This window comes from Amblyomma maculatum, chromosome 1 (genome assembly GCF_055883805.1).
Source record: "Amblyomma maculatum isolate TAMU_Amacu chromosome 1, ASM5588380v1, whole genome shotgun sequence".
NCBI classification, from domain to species: Eukaryota; Metazoa; Arthropoda; class Arachnida; order Ixodida; family Ixodidae; genus Amblyomma; species Amblyomma maculatum.
The window spans coordinates 49,774,216-49,790,869 of record NC_139344.1 but is presented as its reverse complement, the minus strand read 5'-3'; the positions used below and the strand labels follow the sequence as shown (position 1 = coordinate 49,790,869).

At 47.8% G+C, this 16,654-nt stretch overlaps 1 protein-coding gene across 7 annotated transcripts in view; it reads left to right on the top strand.

Annotated features, from left to right (window-relative positions):
- Positions 1-16,654, top strand: part of vir (VIR_N domain-containing protein) — a 228,572-nt gene that overhangs the window by 49,741 nt on the left and 162,177 nt on the right. For 6 of the 7 annotated variants that reach the window (XM_084588113.1, XM_084588112.1, XM_084588108.1 and 3 more), the window contains one exon: positions 9,341-9,424. The exons of the other annotated variant lie outside the window; for it this stretch is intronic. In XM_084588113.1, the coding sequence (XP_084444239.1) occupies positions 9,341-9,424 (84 nt within the window). The remainder of the gene's footprint in view (positions 1-9,340; positions 9,425-16,654) is intronic. 7 annotated transcript variants of the gene reach the window in all.

Here is a 16,654-nt window from a genome sequence, read left to right as displayed (position 1 = left end):
TTATTTATTTGGCCCTTAAGGTGTTAAGAGGGGAGCAAGAGCTCGGAAAGAGGCATGCTCATCGATGGGGCTCCCCGTTCGTACTGCTCGCATTCCTTTTTCCTCTGATCGGAGGGGGTCCGCGGTCCGCTTGTTCCGGTGTTGGGCCCCTCTCCCACGGCATCCCGTAGAGGGTGGCCTGGGGAGGAGCTGTCGCCGGCCATAAATTACTGAAAAGGGCCTGTTTAGAGTCAGGCGAACACTTTTACACAGAGGGAGAGTACACATTTCGTGGGTGCAAAAAAAGGAGAAAAACACAAGTTTCAACACTGCCCCGCCGAATGAGCTTGCTCATTCTACGTTTTCGAACAACTCTAATGGGTACAGTAGCTGAACGGGAGGTTGTATCACGCTCTCCTGCGACATCCTGACTTCACACGAGCAAACTTTTTCGTCGCGCCCAGGATATATGGCAGCGATGATCCCACTCTTCCAGAGCAGTCGCGGCCGGTTCTGTCGGACTAAAACAACCTCTCCTACTCAAGGATTCGCGAAATTTTTCTGCTTAAAGGCATACGCAGAGTGCAGCTGCCTCAAGTATTCTCTCTACTATGCCTGCCAAAACAAGTTCAACATCTGGCCTCTTTTCTTCCAGAGCGCACGCAGCGAAGCCGCGGACGTCTCGATGGCTCGTGTTTCGGGCGAAGGCAAAGCAGTTAAGCGTCTTCCGGTTAAGAAGCTAGCCGGTGTCAGTGGGGCGTCGTCCTTAGTGTCCTCGTAAATGTACGTGAGGGTTCTGGAATTCATCACTGCCTCTACTTCGGCCAAAACAGTTGACAGCTCAATAGCGTCTAGGCAGTGGGGTCTGATCATTTTCCTCAGCGCGGTTTTCACGCTACGGACTAGCCTCTCGTAGAACCCGCTCCACCACGGCGCGCACTCAGCGATAAATTTTCATTCTATGCCTTAATTGGCAAAATGATCCTGTGTGTCAGGGTGTCGCAGGAGCTTCCACAAAATGCCCATATCTTTCGAGGCTCGTTTAAACGAAAGAGCATTGTTGGAGTAAATGATTCGGCACAAGTCCCTTTGCGACACAAATAGTCGGAACGCCTGGATTAGACTCTCAGTACTCATGTCCACAACAAGTTCAAGATGCACGGCCCGCGTCACAGCACATGTAAACAGCACAATGTATGACTTCAGCGTCCGACTGTTCTCCCTCACCATGAGGGGTCCGGCGAAATCCAGGCCCACGACCTGGAACGGGTCTGCTTGGTACGTTCGATCAGGTGGAAGGAGCCTAGTCGGGGCATCGAAATGGGAAGCACTATGCCGCCTACACACCACACACGACCTCACCACTTTTCACCAGCTGACGGCCGCGCACAATCCAGTACTTCTCTCATAGCTGCACAAGTACGTCCCTGGCGCCTGTGTGGAGCAACTGTCGGTGGGCTTGGTGCACCAACAGAGATGAGTATCGATGTTGCCTGGGAAGCACAATTGGGGGCCGCTCATCGAGCGTTGTGTTCGCTGAGCAGATCCTCCTTTGAATTCTCAGTAGGCCGTTTTGATCTATCCAGAGCATGAAATCTTTCAATGGTGAGTTGGTCGGGATGTGGTTGCCTTTCTTTATGCTCTCGAGTTCCTCGGAGAATTCAGACCTCTGAGTCTTTTCAGCCAAAATGATTTTGCACATTCAATTTCTTCCGCGGTTAAAGGGCCTGATGTTTTGTCAGCAGTCCACAAATTTCGCACAAATCGGAAAATCCAACCTGTTACTCTGTTTACTCTCGACGCGGAGCTGAACGTTTTCAGATCCAACAACTCCTCTTCTTAATCACAGGTGGAACTTAATACACCTACATCCCTCTTCTGCTCAAGCTCTTCAGCTGTGAAGTCGGCCGGTTTTGGTTCGGCCGGCCATTTCTCAGCTGCGCTTGTGATCCACTGTGGTCCGCTCCACCAGAGCTCACTGGATTTCAGTTGTGCACTTGTCAATTCCCTGGTCACGAGGTCAGCAGGGTTCGTTTTTTCTAGGCAGTGCTTCCATGTCGTGCCTTCCGTGTTCTGCTGAATCTCAGTGACGCGGTTTCTGACAAATTCCTTCCACCTTGCCGCATCTCCACGGATCCAGCTCAGAGTGATCATGGAGTCCGTCCACAGATACAAGCTGTCAATCTCGACTTCAAGACTGTCTTTCAAAAATTAGCAAAGTCGTGACGCCAGCAATGCAGCCATCAGCTCCAGCCTTGCAAGTGTGACAGGTTTTACTGGAGCCACAAGGCATTTCGACATTACCAAGGTGGATGTGCACTGCCCAGTGCTGCTTTCGGTGCAAAGGTAGGCTACGGCGCCGTAAGCCTTTGCGCTTGCGTCTGCAAATATATGCAGCGTCCTCCGCACCGGGTCTCCTGCGTTGTTTGCATCATAGGTACGGGGAATCTTGAGATCGTTAAGGGACAAAAGGTCCTCGCACTACTTGATCCACTTTTCCAATATATGACCTGGCAGCGCTTGGTCCCACGAAAGGTTCTCTTTCCAAATCTCTTGAAATAGCGCCTTCGCCCTCATCGTGTATGGGGATAAAAATCCAAAAGGGTCGTACAATCGTGCCGTTGTTTGCAGTACGAAGCGCTTGGTATTTATCCTTTCCTTGAAGAATTCAATGATCGGGTCCAGGGAAAAAGTGAGAACGTCTTTGTTTGCCTGCCGTGTGAGACCAAGCACCTTTAACAAGTCCGCTGGCTGACTTAGCGGCCTTTCGTTCGGGCAACTTTCTGAGAAAATTGAGTTCATCTTCTCGCTGTTCGATCCCCATTTATGCAAACGCATTGAGGCTGCTTCAAAAATGCTGCTCGCCTGCTCGTAGATTTCTGCGGCTTCTTCATCGTTGGCAGCACCACACAGCACGTCATTGACGTAATGCTTCCCTTGAGAAGCTCAGCAGTATCGGGGTATTGGTCTTTGACACTCTCAAAGTGGTGTCGCAGCATCGCCGCCAGCAGGAAGTGACTAGACGTAACTTCGAATGGCACGCGTGCCATTCTTAACACTACGGTTTTGTGGAGTGGTTTGTCCATCTTGGGGCTGCTTTCATTCCACAAAAACCTCAATGAACCCCTGTCTTCAGGAGCCACCCTAACTTGTAGAAATGCCTTCTCCACATCGGCCACCAGTGCGATTCGATGGCGTCGGAAATTCAGCAGCAGCCGAAAAAGTTCTGGATTTAAATTTGGTCCGCATTCTAAATTTTCATTAAGAGATTTTGCTCCCAATTCATGAGCCGACGCGTCGAAGGCAATTCTCAACTTTGTCGTCCTGCTGCTCTCACAAAGTACAGGCTGGTGGGGCATATAGTAAATATGTTGACCGTCGTTACAAGCCTCATCGGGCATGATCTCCGCTATGCCTTCGGTCACCAAGCTTCACACTTCGGCATCGTACTGACTTATTAAAGCAGGCGTTCTGCTCAGTCTTTTCCCTAGCAGGCGGAATCTCTGCTACTGCTCGACTATCTTGAAGATCGACTTGCTCCTTCCAAGGAAGCTTCACCTCATACCGCTGATCAACAACTTTCACGGTCTTGGTAAAGCATTCCCAGAGATACTTGTCAGAGGTATCTTCCTGTGTGTTGGAGACTTCAATGTTTTCTAGCTCCCAGAAACGTCTCAAAACAGGCTCAACTTGTTGGTCTGCAACTGTAGTTCTTAGTACGACTGCATGGGCGCAAGTGACATCTTTGCAGGGGAATAAAGTTTGCCCCTGCACTGCCCAGCCAAGCAATGTTTCAAGGGCTGTTAGTCTGTCGCCCAGTTTTGTAACCTTGCCAGTTAAAAACTCCCAAAATAACAACTTTCTCTCTCTCTCTCTTATGATCTTGATTAGCAAGTGTGGGCGGCATTGCTTAAGCAAATGCTTTCCCTTTGGCCTCCGTTAGATGACCTATTTGTCTCCGATACCGTAGACGCACAGCGATGTTGGAGGCGAAAGGAGGGTGTGGGGTCGCCGACGTGAGTCCGTTTGTTCTCATGGTGTAGTGATTCTATTACGTTTGTTTTGTTTATTAATTTGTCCCAGCTGTCCCAGCAGTACGTCGATCCCTGCCATATTGGGATAACAGCATTCGTCACGCGGTGGCAAAGAAAGCTCATGGAGAGTCTCCATAATTTGCATATCTGGACTAGGAATGGCCTGTTCGCATATTGTAGGTGTTTCCAAGGCTTCAAATTTGAATTGAGTTTTCAGATCGTTCTTTGCCAATAGGCACACCTCAACGCGCCGCAATGTGCGCTGCTTTTGCTGTCCTCCGAAAACACCAATCGACAGTATCTCTGTTCCGAGCAATTTGCAACCAAGTTTTTTAGAGCAGTCTTTTGTTATGAATGTTCTCTGACTGCCGCTGTCAAAGAGAACTCGAAAAACCTTTCTTGATTTACTTCCCTTGTTCAGGGCTGTCACGGTAGGCATTAGGACGGTGTGGTGACAGGGGTCTTCTGATCCTGAAGCATGCAGGTTTACTGGTTGCACCCCTTCGTTGGCCGAGCATGTGTTCTCGGCTTCGTTGATTGCAGGGTCGCATAACGCTGCCGTATGTCTGCGCTTGCACTTTTTGCAGCTCATATGGACTCTGCATTGCATTGAACGGTGTCTGTGCTTCATGCACCGAAAACATCCGCCTTTAGCTGTTAATATTGCTTTTCTTTCTTTGACTGACATCTTCGATTGGCACTCTTGGCTGTCATGACCTTTCGATTTGCAGAATACGCATTCCATGCAGGATGCTGCTTCATGCAGGGCTGAGGCAGAAGAAGGATGAAAGTTTCCTCATTGATACCGTGCCTTGTGCCCATCGAAATGAGATGTAGGCCTACCATGCATGTCGTCGGGCTTATCCTCCATCGTCCTCTCGCGGCTCTGCAGCTCGAAGTGGAAAAACCTAAGCAGAGACTGCGGAGGTGTCACCTGTGCGGTGTCTGATGGCGAGCTCGTTGACCCAGAATCATCGCCCATCGTTGACACCGTTGCCTTGTGGGCCTCAGCATATGTTATGTACGATGAAAGTCCAGAATCAACTCCTTCGGCAGAGCACGGAGAAGGACGGGTTACAGCATCGCCTGGTAGCCAGCTTCCTCAATGCCTAGCCTTGAGTCCCCGCATGTGAACTTGTACTGCATCATATAGCCGCCGCAAGGCTACCATGTTCTTTGCAGAAAACACAGGTTTCACATCAATCAGGCCTTGCATGTGATCCTGAATCAATGCTTCCTGATCCCCAGAGCGTTGCTGCAAGCTGTTGATCGCGTCGCTGTCGCAGTCACCTGACACTTGCAATCCGGTGATAGCTGCCTTGGCCTCCCCTGTCAGCAGCGTCTTTAGGTAATTAAGGCGATCTATGTTGGAAAGCTCAGTGTTCTCGTGGACTGCCACCTCAAACTGTTCCAAGATAGGCTGCCAGTTTTTTCGCATGCCGTCGAATTTGGCCAGTTCCAGCTTCAGAAGTCTAATTTTCTGAGCCGCGGGACTGGTACTAATTGAAGCTTAATACTGGATCTCCTGAGTCCTGTTTGATTGTTCGGCTTCATCTTTTTTCAGTTTTAGACGGCAGATGCAGGTAGTCACTCTGTCACTATATTTGATGACTTGTTCAAATTCAGCTTCTGCTTCATCTTCTTTAACGTTGGGTCCAATTGCCGCGTCCACATCATTAAGCTGTTGCTTCACCAATTGCAAACATTCTATGAGAACGCTCACCTTTTCGATGGTGGGTGGTGGTTCGGCGCCCAAGATGTTGTCCGTTTCTTTGGTCAGCCACGTCGCTTGGCTTCTGATGGTCTTTCTCTTTTTCCTCAGAACATCCATGTCGCTGCTGTCGTTGGTCGTTTTAGTCGCTGGGTCTGGTCAATAGTCCTGAATTCCGTTCCCTGGTGTCGGCACCAAAAGATTGGTGTTGTAACTGATTCACTTCGTTTAGGCTGTTGTTGTTTTAACTAACTTCATTTATTTACAACAAACAATTGATGAACCAATACAACTTCTTTAAGAGGGGAGCAAGAGCTCGGAAAGAGGCATGCGCATCAATGGGGCTCCCCGTTCGTACTGCCCGCATTCCTTTTCCCTCAGATCGGAGGAGGTCCGCGGTCCGCTTGTCCTGGCGTTGGCCCATCTCCCACGCCATCTCGCAGTGGGTGGCCCGGGGAGGAGCTGTCGTCGGCCATAATTTACTGAAAGGCGCCTGTTTAGTGTCAGACGAACACTTTTACACAAAGGGAGAGTACACATTTCGAGGGTGCAAAAAAGGGAGAAAAACGCAAGCTTTAACAGGCTCTTGGCGCCAAGTATGCAAACCTCGACGAGGTACTTCTCACCTGGTTTAAGCAAGCTCGCTCTGCCAGTTTCAACTTCGACGGGAGCATTCTGCGTGATAAGGCGATGGACATAGCCAACAGATTGAGCATCACAGACTTCGCTGCATCGAATTTGGCTCAGCCGTTTTTGAAAGAGGCACGGCATCGCTTATAAGGCGGTAAGCGGAGAAGCAGCAAGTGTCAACTTAGAAAACAGTCGATGATTGGAATGCCACACTTTCAGCTACAATTGATGGGTATGAGCCTCGTGACATTTATAATGCTGGCGAAACGGGCCTTTTCCTTCGGGTGCAGCCATCAAAGTCAAGCCTAAAAGGCGAAACATGCCATGGAGGCAAATGCAGCAAAGACCAATTGACAGTGCTCCTTTGTTGTAACATGGATGGCTCGGACAAGCTAAAGCCATGGGTAATTAGAAGATATCTGAAGCCACGGTGCTTGAAGAACGCTCGCTTGCTGCCATGTCACTACAAAAGCAACAGTCTTGCGTGGATGATGTGTTCTTTGTTCGAAGAATTTGTTGTTTGGTACTTCGACAACAAGATGTGTTCCCAGTGAAGAAATGTTCTGTTTTTTCTGGAAAGCTGTGCTGCCCACCCGAGAGATCTGCCATTTCTTTGGAATATGAAGCTTGTGTTCTTCCCACAAAACACTACAAGCCATTTGAAGCCGTTGGATGTTGGGATCATAAAGAATCTAAAGCATGCCTACAGGAAATGCATTGTGAAGCGCTGTCTCGCGTGTATTGATCGCAGACAGCAACCTATGGCTATTTCAGTACTTTACACTATCCACTATGTTGCTTCAGCGTGGATTGCAGTTAGCGCGTCAAATGCACAGCACTGCTTCACTGTGTGTGGCTTCCGCATAGACAAAGAAATGGGAACTGCCACGGAGGCTGAAGAGTCGGAATTATCTTGTGATCAAGAGCCATCTGGGTTCCACAGGAGTCACATGACGACTACGTCGCTGTGGATGCCGCCGTCGTGACTTCAGAGTGCCAGAGCATTGCCGAGATCGTTGCGAATTCGGTCATGAGTGAAGGCGCTGACTGCGATGACAAGGAGCACGAGCTGCACGGTTTTGGGGAGTTGACAAAACCGAGCTTTGGAGAAGCCGTCACAGCTCTGGACCTCCTCCGCAAGCACGTCGCACCTCAAAGCGACACTGCGGCAGGGAGACGTGTGGCGATGACACTATCGGTGAATGGGTCATGTGCACAGTATGTAAAGCATGGGTGAAGCTGTGTGACACTTCTTTCGAATCAATGGCCGAGGCAGATGCGTTGACAACCTTTGTATGTCAAGGGTGTGAGCGGATCAGCATCTTCCGATCGGAGTTCACAGTGTAGATGCGACAAATGACTGATGACTACAAACTCGCAGTAAACAACCTGAGCGTGCTTTTGGATGAGGAGACAGCTGCCAGAAACGGCTGTGAAGAAAAATCACGGGAGGAGTGTGACCGGCGCGAGGCCCTACAGGTGGAAGCTGCAGAGCTGAGGGTCGCTTATGAAGCCTCAAAATGTTGCCCGACACATGAACAAACGCCTTGCGAGATTGGGCAGGGTGATGAGGGGAAAGATGAGCAAGAACACACTACAGCCGACGTGCAGCCTGTCATGGCCAAAACGCTCCCTCTGGAGACATGCATCGTTCAGGAGAGCGTAGAGAGGATTGCGGCAGCTGGAAGTGAACCGAACCAACAGCCCCAGCTGGATGACTTGACAGGGTTTCAGGCAGTAGAGAGCAGGAAGAAGCAGAAAATGAAGCGGCTGGCGACCGGTCGGTCACAACTCGACACAGGCAGAGGAGAGTGGGGACGTGATGACGATGTCGCCATCCTCCAATCTGGCACAGAGTGCACGGGTAGGACACCACGACGACATCTCAAGAGAGAAAGCAAAGCAACGCCGTTCCGCCCTCGTGTTTGGAGATCAAATTGCGGACCGCCTGAAACAACGGGTACTAAGGGTGACCAACTGGAACAGAGCAGTACATTTCGGAACGAAAGCAGTAATTATGCTGCAGGACGTGATAGCAGCTGTGCTAGTGATAGTGATAGTGCTGTGCCCACGGAGTTGTGGGCACAGCAAGACGCCATTGTGGTGGTGCATGCAGGCCTGAACTACATGGTATATGGGAATGTCGACCCCAGCGTATCTATCTGTGCAGGAACTGCGCTTGGCATTGTGGAATGGAAGAAAAAGAGCAAGCAGACACTATTTCCTCATTTTTGTTATTCCAGAGGGGCGATCGCTTTGCTGGGGCAAAGGATGGAATTTGTTGCCTCTAGCCTGGCAGTAATGCCTCATAGGCAGGGCAGCACGTACAACGAGCGAGTGGCTGAGTTGCTTGGACAGCGTTTGGGCTGCCGGCTCTGTGTTTATTTAAGGATAGAACCCGTGAGGCCGGCCAACAGCAGGCACAGATGGGTCTCCCTACAAGTCAACCCCCTCATCGAAATGCTAAGGCGGGGTCTATTCCAGACTATGGGCAGAGCATATCCAATGATGGAGCATCAGCATCGACATCGCCATTAAAGAGAAGGAGGCGAGAAGGAAGGAAGTTCAGCATTGCCTGCAAGGAGGCAGGGCCTTACGAAAGTGGGAAGAGCTCTACCAGGCTATGGAAGTAGAGAGTTTAGAGTTATTTTGTGTAGTAGAGACGCATCTTGGTGGCAAAGAAGAGCCACCAGGGCATCCTCAAATGTGCTGGGAGGGATGCAGCAGGGTGACCAATCTCATGCCAGCTTATGCCAGCTGCAGAAAGGGATTAACTACAAGGAAACATTAAGTGAAAGCTTTATGCGGTGGTACTAAAAGGTATTCCAGACTCCTGTTGCTGCCATCAGTGATGCTTTGTTTGCCTGTAGCTTTTGTGTTGTGTGCACGAAACTGCTGTTTCACCAGTGGGAGTGGATCTTCCTTGTGGGGCTTTTTATGCAATCTGTGCACTTGCTTACGGTTTCTTTGTGGACATTATACGCAGGAGGCTCATTCACAGCAAAAGGCAGGCCAGTCGTCAAAGAGCAGCCAGCAGTCGTCACGCTTCCTTTCTCCCCCAGACTCGAAGGCAAGAAAAGCACTCTAAGGGTGTTGTGTTCTGAAACCGTTCATCTGCATGCTTATCTGGCCCTGTGTTTCGAAAGTGTCCACTAAGTAGGCACATATGTCCAAATAGGCACGTACTCCTGCCCCAGGAAGTCACAAATGCTGTTGCCACTATCCTCGATTACATTAGTTGCATCGTCTTCCATCGTCTTTCAATCAAACTCTGCTGCCTGTTTCTGTGTTCGAAAGCTTTTATTTGTTATTTTTTGTAGCATATTTATAGCACGAGTTCTGTGATAGGGTTGGAACCCTTATTACAGAAACGTGCTGGAGAGGAGTCTTGTTTTTTACATGAGAAGTTTCATGTTTCCTTTACCAGCCCTTTTTTTCATGGTTTCACCCAGTGGCTATGAGTTTCAAAAAAAAAAAAAAAAAGGCCTGTTGCACAAGTCTATTAGATGCAAAAGTAGCTTTTCACTATAGTCTGCTTGACATCTGTTGTTCCCGAGAACAGCATGTGTCAGTACGCTATAGCATCCACTGCACTGCACTTTTACGGAATGGCAAGATTTTTTTCACCAGTTTGCTGTAAAAAAGTACAGTTAGTCTTCGCTGACTTGAAGTCATAAAATTAGAAATAATATTTGGGGATAAATGGGTTTCTGAAATAAGCGCGGTACCAAAATTTTAGTATGTTGGTAGCTGAAAAGTGCCATTTCACAGAGCAAGGGCTGTAATGTGAATGGGGCACCTAATTATGCAAAAAGGAGCCCTATGTAACAAGTTGGCCTGTGGAAAGTGTGCCTACTGCTCTCAGCACATAATTGTGTTGATAAGAAAGTTGCATCTATTGCTGCCTTAGGAGCAGAGGCATTTGAAGGCACACTTCTACCTTCATGCCCCTCCATAGTTTGCCTGGCCAATGTGCATTGCATGCTGCTATAGTCGTATACTACAACTCGAGAAAAGTGTGGAAAATGCCCTTCAATGGAGACCCACCAGCTAAAGGCGTCAACTGATTCCCATCACACCATAGATAATCCCTTTAAACCTGCTAGTGTGACAATGCATGGTGTGGGCAGATGAAACGGGGTTCACCCCCAACGACTTAATCAGATTAACTGTTGCATCATGATAATTGGTCAACGCCACTGACCGCAGGGGTCCTTTGAGGGGAAAAAGCCTGTTTTTTTGAGCTGTATCCAACTATGGGAGTTCTATACAGTCTCTGCCATAAATTAGCCAAGCTTTGATGTAAAAAATAGAGGCTTGTCGTGTCAGCTGCCTGCATGGCACCGAACTCATATGAACACGCATATTGCTGGCTGCATAGAATTAATGCAGTCTAACCTTGCTTTAAGGAAGAGGTTTTAACAAAATAATAAATGATGTAATAGTCATCTGCTTTGGAAGCTCTTGTAGAAGCCCGCAAATTTGATATCTCATTTTTAGGGTGTGAAGTTTTGTACACGCAATTATTTGAACTTGCAGTAATTTGAATTTTTGGGTAATTCAAACTGTATAACCTGGTCTGGCCAGGGTCCATAGAGATGTTGATATAAATAACCCCATTTTTTCGAGCACGAGATGGCTTCACCACTGATAATTCAAGCTATGTGCACCTGGGCAGTCTGGTGCCTAGCACAAGGCCCTTGCTATAGGGCAGCCAAGTCACGGGCCTGCATTACCTCCAGAACAGTGAGGGAATGGAGAACAAAGGTATAAAACGTATAAAAACAAGCCGATGACATGGCCCTCCCTGTTCTGTGTGACGTCCAAAACTTAGCTATACTCTGTCCCGCAAGCTGTTTGCAGCACTATTGTCTGTACAGATCTGTCATCCATTGCAGGCTCCAGAAACACAGAAAGTAGTCCCTCAAATATTTCAGCTGTGAAAGTGAATTTTTCAATAAAACTTAGTAATTGAAAACATACTTTGAACGGGAATTTTTAAATACACAGTCCATTCCAATCATTAGTGAAATCGACAGGTAAAGCTCTGTGGAGAGCTGCTACTACGTAGGGATATGCCGCCATTCATCAACATATCATCGGCCAAGTTGGTTGTGTGGTCTGTTGGCCATTCATTGGATGTTTGCCGTTTACTAGCATACCTTTTAATGCATGGATGGAGCCACCTGGCAAATTGGTAGGGGTGACATGCGCATAGGAATGCAGCTACATATATAGTGTACGACATTCTTATTGGCCCAGATCACCATAGCTTCCATAGTGCTTCAAACAGCTTGTGAGACGGAGTATACAGTAAATGTTGATCAATTTGACCCCGTGAATTCAAAAGTCGTGATGATTCAAACTTTCTTGCAGTCAGCAGCAGTGTAAGGCTATGGCTCTTGCACCAGTTAATTTGAACGGGCTCCTGAAGGCTGGCTGCAACCAGGTATCATTGGCAGTAAGCAATCATGGAAATGGCTTTTCTCAAACCTGAACTGCATGCTGTGCTGCAGAGTCGATTGTGCATCTCCAACATACATAAGCAACATGAGTGACAAAGAGTGGATGGCCTAGTCTCTAAGATGTCAACCATTTGGTTTTGCTTTTATGAGCTTTTTGCCTGCCGCGTCAAGAACCGTTCATGCATTCTGCGGTAAAGCCTCCTCACATGCAGCCTCTTGCGGGAGGGCGCCGCCAGTACTGCACCGCACAATGATGCCTGAGATGGAAATGCAAAAAATAGTCATTGTTGCACTCGTTTCATCCCAAAAGCAGGCAACCATTGCCTAGTCTTTCGCCAAATAAGTATACTTTGACGCAGGCAGTTCTTGTCAGATTTTTTTAGGTCATTTGCTAATTCGAACCTTGAATAATTAGAAAAGTTTTCCAGATCCCTTGAAATAGCCTCCGACAAATCCATCTGGCCATTTCACGCCGATCGTGTCAATTTGTAACGTGCCCAGCGCATGCGTTCCATTTCGATGTGGCAAATTGGAATCACTGTGCAAAAAATCTGCTTTGTCAAGAATTACACAAATCACAATGAAAATGTGTGTCACCTGAAGGGAGGCCTGCATGGACAGTTTGTGAAAGTGCTTTGATGCTGGTGCTGCTTCCTTTGCTGAACATTATTTATGTGGCCCGCTGAATGATGCCACACTGCACAGTACTTGTGGTCCACTGCGCCCCCCCACTGTGTTTTGGCAAGGTTGCCAGTCCTTTGGAGTTCCCCATTCTCCAACATCGTCGCTGCACTGGTGTGGACAAAAGTAAACGGAGCACGCCATTTCTGTCAAAAATTTTTCACGTGTTGCATAATAAAAACTGGCAGTTGTGTGTGCATACCGATAGTAGACACCAGTGCCCTTTGGATAAATAATGTTTTCTTATCTCCTACACAGAAGGCATGATTTTAATTTGAACGGAAAAGCTTGCTTCGTTTACTTATATCCGCACCTGTACACAGCCCACTGGAAGTGTGCTGTGCTGCTCTGGTTCTATGTGCAGTTTTGTTTGTTTCTGCCGCAGGCTGTCAAAGTTAGAGCTGTTTAGTAATGTGCTTGGCAGCACAAATGTCCTACTGGTTTCACAGAGCCAAGTTACGGAAAAAGAATTTCTTTTGAAAAGAAATCGGCCATTATCAAAGCCTTTTGGTCGGGGGTGCACATTCGCCACTACTCGATGGCCACCAGACAATCTTGTTATTCGGCGAACTGTTATTATTTGCTCACTCGTGAGCTGTGTGGTGAAGCCAAGTGTAGTTGTGCAACAGCTATACCAATTGTGCCATTTTGATACAGCTGCATATTTCTGCACCAAGCTGCGCCATAAGCGTGTTAAATTTGTTGTGTGTTAAATTTGCGCCACGCTGCGTCAATATGCCCCGATTAGCCGCAAAAGTTTGCCATACTCAGGGGCAACATTCAGTGGCCGTGATATGGCCAGTCACGACGTTTCAGGCACTATCCCTGGCCTCTTAGTTTTATTTTGAGACGGCGTGTCACGCCGTTCTAGCGTGTACTCTTATTTTTCTCTCTTCCCTCTATGTGCTTCTTCCATTCATTGGGTATGCTGAACCATTGCGGTTTGAGGATGCTTCACTGCACAAAACACAGCCCATCTGGTGAAGCATCTTCATAACGTAAAAGAGGCCGTTTGTAACGGTCGTGCACTGCTACTGTGTCGGACTAGGAAAACAGTTGTTGCATCACTTGTGATTTTGGAGCAATACTTAGCACTGTGTGTTAGGCACTGCATGCTTTTAATGGGTATAGCTCTAGTTTTTTATGCGGCTGGAAGTTTTCGGTATTTTGCTGAGCCATTCATGTACAGGGTGGTCCACTCTAAGTGCGAACACGGCTCCGTGTGGCCGCGCTCCGCGGAGCGCCAGCGGATCTGGCGCGTTCGCGCATCGAAGCAAAGCCGCGCAGGCGCACAGGGGCCCGGGGGAGGAGCTTCGTGTCGTCTGCTTTCCAGCAATGCAAGCGATGTGCGCGCCAGCGCGGTAGCAGACGACAAGAAGCTCCTCCCCCGGGCCCCTGTGCGCCTGCGCGGCTTTGCTTCGATGCGCGAACGCGCCGGATCCGCTGGCGCTCCGCGGAGCGCGGCCACACGGGGCTGTGTTCGCACTTAGAGTGGACCACCCTGTACATCAAGGCCGTTCTGATACTGTTTCATTGATAGACTCACTTTCCCGCCATCAGATAGTGTAGGAGATGCATCAGTTATGGCTTCTATGTTAATGCTAAGGTGGTACTTAGGAAATTTATTTCGGGTGTTAGCAGGTAGGGAAATGCTCAGCAGCATTGAATTCCATAACTCCACAGTGGAGCCCCAGATTGCCAAAATTAACATTTATGGATGCTGGAACGTCGAAACACTATAAAGTCTGCTTTGTGCATGAAATATATAATCCCGAGTCATTGCCTACCTCCCCTTAATCAAAATATCGTGTCTAAAACCAGCAAATCATCGCCAGCCCATAGAAAGCGTAAATCACGGCGCTCCCTTGTCAGTTTTCTTTGCTTACCACTTGCTTTCTTATCTGCTTTTGGCATTTGCCCTCTTGCCTTTTGGTTGCTGTTTTTCTTTTGTCTTTTTCTGTGTCTGCTTTTGAATTAGCATTGTTTTTTTTACTGGATTCGCTTTTGGGCACAGGCTGATCGCAGTCACAGCTTCAAATTGAGCTCTTCTGGAGCTGCCCTCGCACGACACAAGCTGTGGATTTCACAGGCTATAAAACATTGTTTTATGAATCTTGCGAACAAGATAAGATCCCGTGATTGTCAAACTGCGCTATGCATATTCTTTAGCTTTTCCCTTTTTTTTTCGGGCCCTGAAGTTTGACAAAAATAACCTTCTCGGTTTTATGGCTAACATACTTTTTTTATGTTTTTTTAGTGTGATAGCATGCCTTGCAGTACAAACTGCTCATTTACCAACAGCGCCGTTGATAGGTGGCCCTCGCTAGATTTCCTTTGGATTGCATTCATACGGTTCGATACGCACACCTCTTTATTTTTTTTTTTTTTTTGTGTGAAAAGTAAGGTTTCTTTTTCTGGCTCCAAAATTTAAATTTTGTGCTGCAAAGTGCAGTATTTGTTTTTTGTTTTTCACCTGAGCTGCTCCAAATATGGATTTTACTGCTCCAAAACTAAGATTTTGCTGCTCCAAAAATTGCTACAAATCCTATTTGAGCTGTTGCACCTCTACTAGTGCTAAAACTGGAGCCAAGGCACGAATATTGTGGAATATTCTTTTTTTTTTTTATCATCGCTCCTTGAGATATCTACTGCTAGCTTCACCACCAGACTCGCAAGCGGCTAGGAAAAGCCAAATTCTTCAAATGTGTTTGCTTCAAAATGTGTTAGCTGCTATCACGCTTTCCGATGATTTTGTGGCAATGGAGGCGATGTGATTTTGGGACAATGGAGGGCACCTGCCTCAATCTTGGCATGATGAAGCGAATGTGTGGAAAACCAGACTTGCACAACCAGAAAGAGTCGAGGAAGCCACTGCCGGCACTCCGGTGAAGGGCGGTGGCACTCTGCCAAGTTTGCCTCTGCCCTCCCCCCCTCCTACCCACAAGAGCTAATGACAAAAAATAAACACACCATGTGTTTATCTCAAGCACTAGCTAAGCTCGCCTACAAGCCAAATCTACTCATCTTGCCAACATTGCCCACCGTGAAGATGCGGCACATCGGAAAAATGAAGCTGAGAGAGCGAAACAAGCGATGCAAACGCCTGAAGAGCGAGAAGAGAAACTTGCAAAGCGATGATGTAAGGCGGTGGAGAAGAAGGTGCGACGTGAACAGCAACAGAGAAACGATTCAGTCTCGTCCACGACTACTGCTTTCTTAGTCTTAGTCTTTTCTTTTTAAATTCTCAGTGGAAAAAGTGGGCGGTGGATAGATTATGTGAGTGGGTTCATTTCAGGACTAAATACATATTTACGGCTGCAGGGCCACATGTCGCCACTTGTGGCGCGTACCGCCTGACAGGAGATCGGCGATTTCCGTGCGTTGTGTACGCCCGCCGCATGCATTGCCACCAGTTCTTTGCAGTGCATAGCGGGACTGCCGTCACGATGTCGTCGATTAGCTGACTGTGCCTCGCGGCTAACTTCAGGCTGCATATAAAGTGCAACAGGCTGTAGCGAGTATGGCGGCAATGCATGGGCCACACGCCGGCACAAACTGCTCGCGGTGCGTACAGCGCGGCTGGCTATCACAGATGCGACGATGTGCAGCCAGCGTGTCAAGCTCAAGGCTTTGGTCACAGTTTGCACAGTATGATATGTAGCTCCGCAGGAAAGTGTTCAGAACACCCGAAATTCGGCACATTGTACACAGTGTGCTCTGGCGGGGGAATTTTATGAATGCATATTATTCCGAAATTCGTATCAACTAGATTCGTATCATCAAGATTTTCATTAATTTCCTTTATGTGATTTCTCCACGAATCGACCACACAGCTGTTCGATACCTGGCCGTTATTAAACAAAACATTCTGTTTTCTGGTCATTTCACAAGAGACTTACGACCATGGAGGTGTTTTATCCTTGAGAGCTTGCTTCAAAAGTGGAATTCCTCGTTCCTAGCACTGGTTTAATGGCTCTTTTATATGCCAGAGAACCAGAAAAATAGTAATATAAGTTTGAAGGCAACGCCTTTGCTGCATTCTCAAATTGTAACTTTCTGTAGTGGGTTAGTATCTGTAAATATTGTTACGTTTCAATTGAACCATTTCGGTAACACAAGCAAAATAATTGGTCTTTATTTCACGAGCATCGTTT